A 6,253-nucleotide genomic window follows, 5' to 3' on the forward strand; every position below is an offset into this window, starting at 1 on the left:
GGACCCGCCGCAGCCACAGCGCCCCGGGCGGACTGGGGGGGCCACTGCAGCGGGGTCGCGCCTGGGCCCGGCCCGACCACGGGGCTGGGCCTCGCGGGGTGGTGATCCCGGCGGGGTGCGGGCAGGGGCGGGCTCGGGGCGGAAGACTCGCGGGTCCCTCGCAGCCCGGAGCAGCGCCACGTTCCCTGTGGCCCGAAGCGCCCCCGCCCCTCCGCGCCAACTCCCGCTCCGGGACAAAGGACTTTCTGTGTCTCCGCTTTTATCTCCGTTTTCCGAGATAACCTGGTCGCTTCCAGGCCTCCGGCTTCCCCTACTGCTAGCCGCCCGTAAACACCTCTTCGGGACTGAGTGTGTTTGTTCCCCGCGAGCTCTGGTCGGCTGGTCCTCAGGCATCGTTCTTAGAACGGGGCTTTGCCTACGTGGCCTTTCTGAGCCTTGATTTCCTCAAAATAACACTACCCGTCGCCTCTCCTCAGAATTGGGCGTAATGTAGAAGACCTGCTTTGAAAAGTAACCACAGGTGGAGCCTAACAAATACGGAGGGGGCTTGTAAATGACAGATCTCCAGGCCGACATGATGACTTTGCCCTCCCCGAAGGGGTTAAAAGTCCTTCCAACACTGCCACGATCCTTTCACTCCCGCTCTTTTCTCCCAAACCGCGTGGTCGCAGTGGAAAGCCGAACTACACTTCCCAGGGTAACTTGCGAGGCCCTAGGAACTACAATTCCCAGCGCCCTCGCGCAAGGCGGGGTTAAGTCAAGCCCGAGACTACAATTCCCAGGGCCAAGTAGGGTTTAGGGAAGCCTCAGTCAGGACCCGGCTGGTGGCGGCAACTCCTGTGATCTGGCTGCCCAAACCCGGGGCGAGGATCCGCAGGAATGCTGCGTCCCAAGGCTTTGACCCAGGTGTTAAGCCAAGCCAATACTGGAGGAGTCCAAAGCACCCTGTGAGTGTGCACCAAGGGCCAGAGCGGCGGCCTGGGGGAGGCTGGGGGAAGGATCGCCACGCCGGGAGGAGGCCTCCGAGGCGGGCGGCAGCAGAGGGAACCGGCCGAGAGAGGCCCCTCTCGGAAGGGGAAGTCCGCGAGATGGTGCTTAGGGCACAAGCAAGAGTTGGGATTGGAGCCCTGGCCTTTCACTCCTTCCTCTGAATGTGCCGCTGCCTCTCCCCGCGCTAGGCTGCTGAATAACGAGGGATCGTTGCTGGCCTACTCCGGTTACGGGGACACAGATGCCCGGGTCACCGCAGCCATCGCCAGTAACATCTGGGCTGCCTATGATCGGAATGGAAACCAAGCGTTTAATGAAGACAATCTCAAATTCATCCTCATGGACTGCATGGTATGGAAAAGGGAGCCAGACTTCCTCTGCTTCCCAGGGGGGAGACCAAGGGGCAACCTGGAACTCATCCTGGATGGTTGGAGGGGTAGGGACAGGATCTCCTGAAGATTACGAAGAATTGGTCAGCAGCAACATTTGTAATAGTCAGAACCCCATGTGCATCAAGTGGTGGTGAGGAAGAAGCCCTAGACTGAGGTCTAACTTGGGTCTCATTCCAGCCATCCACTTGTCAGTTGTGAACACTTGGGTAAGTCACTTAACCGTCCTGAGCTTCCTAACTTCATCTTCAAGGAAGAAACAATCATTTCATTCCACATCCCCTTACAGGTTGTGAAGATTAAATGAAAAAATTGTGGGGTCCAAACACAGAGTTGTCATCTCACCTTTACTGATTCAGAGAACCGTGGCAGAGTTTCTAGACTCCAATCCAGTACCTTCAGTTTACAAAGAAAGAAAATGAAATTCAGAAAGGGGAAAATTGGGTCAGGCTCACACCTGTAATTCTAGCTCAGGAGGCTGAGATCTGAGGATCATGGTTAGAAGCTAGCCCCATCAGGGAAGTCTGGCCCAGAGTTCAGGATCCACAACCCACAAAACAACAACAATAAAATAAAAAAAAAAAAAATCTGAAAGTACAATGAAGGAAAAAAAAAGAAAGAAAAGGAAGTGATTGACAGTGGCATAGGAGTCTGTGTTAGAAATATCTCACGGAAAAATTGACATTTTTATCCAAGATTTAAAGGAAAGTGGAGGATAAGCCCTGTGACCATCTAAAGAAAGAACATTTGTGATAAAACAGCAAATGCAAAGGCCCTGGGGCAGGTGATTTTTAAAAAGTTGGTACGACTGATATCATAAGAATGGGGGCTTGCCAAGCATGCATGAAGCCCTGAGTTCCGTTCCCCAGTACCACATACACAGAAGAAAGCCAGAAGTGGCACTGTGGCTTAGGTGGTAGAGTGCTAGTCATTAGCAAAACAAGCTCAGGGACAGTACCCAGCCCTTGAGCTCAAGACCCCAGGACTGGCACAAAAATAAATAAATAAATAATAAAGAGGGAGGATGGAAGGAGATGAGAGGGGATCAGAGAGGCATAGAATAGAGTGCCTAGTTCCTAGCACTTGGTAAGTGACCTAATGAATATGTACAGAGCTAAATTGAATGGGCCCTGAGGCTGAACTCTCCAGGAAGAATGGCTCCTCTAACTCAGGGTACCAACTCTCCCATCCTTTGCCCAACCAATACCATTTTGGTTCAACAAATAACACCTACTGGGTAGCTAGCCTGTCCTGGTACAATTAGACAATAGCTTCAAAAAAAAAATTTTTTTTTTGGGTTCAGTCGTGGGACCTGAACTCTGGGCCTGGGTTCTGTCCCTCAGCTCTTCAGCTCAAGGCTAGCGTGCTACCACTTAAACCATAGCACCACTTCCGGCTTTTTTATTTTCTGCTTGTGTGGTGCTGAGAAATTGAACCCAGGGCCTCATGCATGTAAGGCAAGCGCTCTACCACTGAGCTACCTTCCCAGCCCTCAATTGTTTTTCTATAACCTAGTCAAACACATTTTAGGTTAAATCCTAGTGTGTATATACATGAGTGTGTACATTGAAAAGTTTCATGAAACAGTAGTTCTCACAACATACAGTGCACTTCATTCATTTTTTCATTTACTACTGTTCCTGGGCCTTGAACTGAGGACCTGTGTGCTCTCCCTGAGATTTTTTTTTCCTTTTTGTTTGGTCATGGGTCTTGAACTCTAGGCCTGGGACCCGAGCACTGTCCCCAAGCTCTTCAGCTCAAGGCTAGCTCTCTACCACTTGAGTCACAGGGCCACTTCTGGTTTTCTGCTGGTTAATTGGAGATAGTCTCACAGACTTTCCTGCCGGGGCTGGCTTTGAGCCGTGATCCTCGATCTCAGCCTCTTGAGTAGCTAGGATTACAGACATGAGCCACCAGCATCCTGCTTTTCCATAAGATTTTATGCTGAAGGCTGGTGCTCTACTACTTGAGCTACAGCCCCACTTCCAGCTTTTTTGGTACTTAATTGGAATCTCACAGACTTTCTTGCCCAGGCTGGCTTTGAAATGTGATCTTCAGTTCTTAGCCTCTTGAGCAGGATAATGAGCCACTAGTATACCCAGATTATTTTATTTTAATCAAACCTCTTAATTGATCTCCTGCTATTTAAAAAACAGCCATAAAGAAAGTGGAGAAATAAGTTGGGACACTGACCTCAAGCCCTGTCAGTGTCTCTAGTCTCTAGGGCAAACCCATAATAACAGTATACATTGGGACAACTCTTGGCAGAGCATATGTTAGAGCTTACAGAAGAGGAAATTGAATTTCTGGAAGACTGAATTTCCCGAGGGAAAACTTGTTTAGAAGGTGGCTTCGTCGAGGCTGAAATATAGACTCAACCTTACATCCAGGTCTGTGGCCAAAGCTTCCCATACCTCCTGTATGCCCAGAATGTAGAAGGAAGAGTCTTAGGGCCAGAGAAGGCACTGGGGGAGGAGAGGACTAAGTGTCAAGCAGAGTTTCCCATCATGTCATATCACCCCCCACCAGGAAGGTCGCGTAGCCATCACCCGAGTGGCCAACCTTCTGCTGTGCATGTATGCCAAGGAGACTGTAGGCTTCGGAATGCTTAAAGCCAAGGTGTGTATGTGCCCAATCCCCCCCCCCCCCAGCCCTGGGCTCAGCTCCATCACCAGGTCCATTTTTCCCTTTCTTAAATTGTCCCTCCAATCCATGTCTGGCGTGGATTAATTCAAGAGCAGGGGCTGGGTGGTGGCTTGTTTAGGGTGACGTTGGAGGAGGCAAATGTGTGGTAGGCCACAAGTTACTTGATTTATGTTCCCCTTTTGCAGGCCCAGGCCTTGGTGCAATACCTGGAGGAGCCCCTCACCCAAGTAGCGGCATCATAATGGTATTGATGGAAGCTGAGGTCAGAGAAGAGAAATGAGCATTTGGAGGGGCAGGGTCCCTCAGAAAAACCCTGCTGGACTGTCTGGGTTGCGGGTGAGGGAGTTTTGTTTCACCCCAAATAAATTTCAGCTCCTGCCTTGTGTACCGACTATTTTTTTCCTTTCTTCCTTATTTCTTTGCCTTGTTTTTTGTTTTTAACTTTTCTTTTTTATTTGAGGCTGGATCTCACTATATATCCCAGGCTTGCCTTGAACTTGGCTATTTTCCTTCCTCTGGACCTCCAGAGTGCTGGAATTACAGGCATGTACAACCACATCCGAGTTAGCATCTTTCTCGGATGAGAGGAATCAGAGGACATGGGATGGTGTGGGGATGACTCAAAGGATTCTTCCTATTCACTACATTTTTTTGTTGTTGTTGTTGATCGTGGGGCTTGAACTCTGGCCTGGGCGCTGTTCCCTCAGCTCTTCAGCTCAAGGCTAGCACTTTACCACTTGATCCACAGCGCCACTTCCAGCTTTTTCTGCTTATGTGGTGCTGAGGAATTGAACCCAGGGCCTCATGCATGCAAGGCAAGCACTCTACCACTGAGCCATCTTCCCAGCCTGAGCACTGTTGGCTCTTCAGCTCAAGGCTAGCGTTCTAACACTTGAGCCACAGCTCAACTTACAGTTTTCTGGTCGTTTATTCATCCCTGCCTGGGGTGGCTTTGAACCACGATTCTCAGATCTCAGCCTCCTGAGTAGCTAGGATTACAGGTGTGAGCCACCAGTACCAGGCCTAGTTTTTCATGGCAGTGAGATTTCAGTTCCCTTGTTCTTTCCAGTGGCATGACCCCCACCCCCGCCAGCACCTGCCACTCACTTGTTTGGTGAAGCCTTGGGAATAAGCTCAAAGAGCAAAGTCTGATCCTGTTGAAGGTGGTATATCTTGTAATCCTTTCTCCTCTCAGGCATTCATAAATCAAATTATCTAGACCCTCTCTGGATCCTTCTTTTTTCCCCTCACAGTACGGAGGAATGAACTCAGGGCCTCTCTCTTGCTAGGCAAGTACTCTATCAATTTATGCACACCCCTGAACCTTTATTTATTATTTTTATTTTTGCCGGTCGTGGGGCTTGAACTCTGGGCCTGGGCACTGTCCCTCAGGTCTTCAGCTCAAGGCCAATGCTTTACCATGTGAGCCCACAGTGCCACTTACAGCTTTTTCTGCTAATGTGGTGCTGAGGAATCGAACCCAGGGCCTCATGCATGCAAGGCAAGTACTCTACCCCTGAGCTACCTTCCCAGCCCTTTATTTTGCTTTTGAGATAGGGTCTCAGAAGCATAAGAACTATGATCATCATCTCCACCTTCGAGTGCTAGGCTTATACAGTACTTCATCATGTTCCACTCTCCCTCTTTAATAAATCTTGAAGCCCATTAGCAATAAGAAACCTTTGCTGTGAGGCCTCAGGTCCTAGATAAAGAATAGACAAACCCCAGGAGACCTTTCAGGGCCTTTATCTCTAGATCCTGCCCCTGTATCCAGCCCAGCTGGCTCTTTCTGACCCATGCTTCCCCCTGCCCAGTGTCCTTAGAGCAGGTCTGTGTAGGGAGCTGCTAGCCCTTGGCTCATGGTAGAAAAAAGGATCCCTGCCAGCTGGGTAGGCTTAGCTCCACCCAGGGTGAGAAAGCTGCCCATCCCAGGCTCTGGGTTGTCAGCGAAGGGCAGAAGCTGCTTTTGTACTATAGCAGGGCCACCGGCATCAGCCCCCACCCCTTTTCCCAACAGTCTTTCTCTGTGGCCCCAGACTTTACTGTAACACTTTAACAGAGCCGTTGAGGGAAAAATAACAAGTCAAGTAGGTTTTTGCTTCCCAAGGGGCACTGGTTAGAACCCCACCTTCACCACAGGTCCTGGGAGCCAAGCATGGCACACTGGGGCTTTAGTGGGCTCTCTCCTAAGGTTCAGTACCCCAGGTTCCCCAATGTTACCCGCTGGA

At 50.2% G+C, this 6,253-nt stretch overlaps 1 protein-coding gene across 1 annotated transcript; it reads left to right on the forward strand.

Annotated features, from left to right (window-relative positions):
- The first annotated feature begins 781 nt into the window (after window positions 1-781).
- Window positions 782-4,403, forward strand: LOC138821483 (ragulator complex protein LAMTOR2). The gene is made up of 4 exons (XM_070013755.1): window positions 782-947; window positions 1,179-1,341; window positions 3,909-3,998; window positions 4,211-4,403. The coding sequence occupies exons 1-4, from the start codon at window positions 880-882 to the stop codon at window positions 4,265-4,267; spliced, it is 378 nt and encodes a 125-aa protein (XP_069869856.1). The 5' UTR covers window positions 782-879; the 3' UTR covers window positions 4,268-4,403.
- The last annotated feature ends 1,850 nt before the right edge of the window (window positions 4,404-6,253 follow it).

This window comes from Dipodomys merriami, unplaced genomic scaffold, assembly GCF_024711535.1.
Source record: "Dipodomys merriami isolate MVZ:Mamm:240054 unplaced genomic scaffold, mDipMer1.0.p SCAF_92, whole genome shotgun sequence".
Taxonomy (NCBI): domain Eukaryota; kingdom Metazoa; phylum Chordata; class Mammalia; order Rodentia; family Heteromyidae; genus Dipodomys; species Dipodomys merriami.

What these genes read in the sequence shown, in the direction of transcription:
- LOC138821483 (XM_070013755.1), top strand. Translation starts at nt 880, where the DNA reads ATGCTGCGTCCCAAGGCTTTGACCCAGGTGTTAAGCCAAGCCAATACT. An exon ending in TCATCCTCATGGACTGCATG is followed by an intron (nt 1,342 to 3,908) that starts GTATGGAAAAGG and finishes ACCCCCCACCAG; the next exon opens with GAAGGTCGCGTAGCCATCAC. An exon ending in TCGGAATGCTTAAAGCCAAG is followed by an intron (nt 3,999 to 4,210) that starts GTGTGTATGTGC and finishes CCCCTTTTGCAG; the next exon opens with GCCCAGGCCTTGGTGCAATA.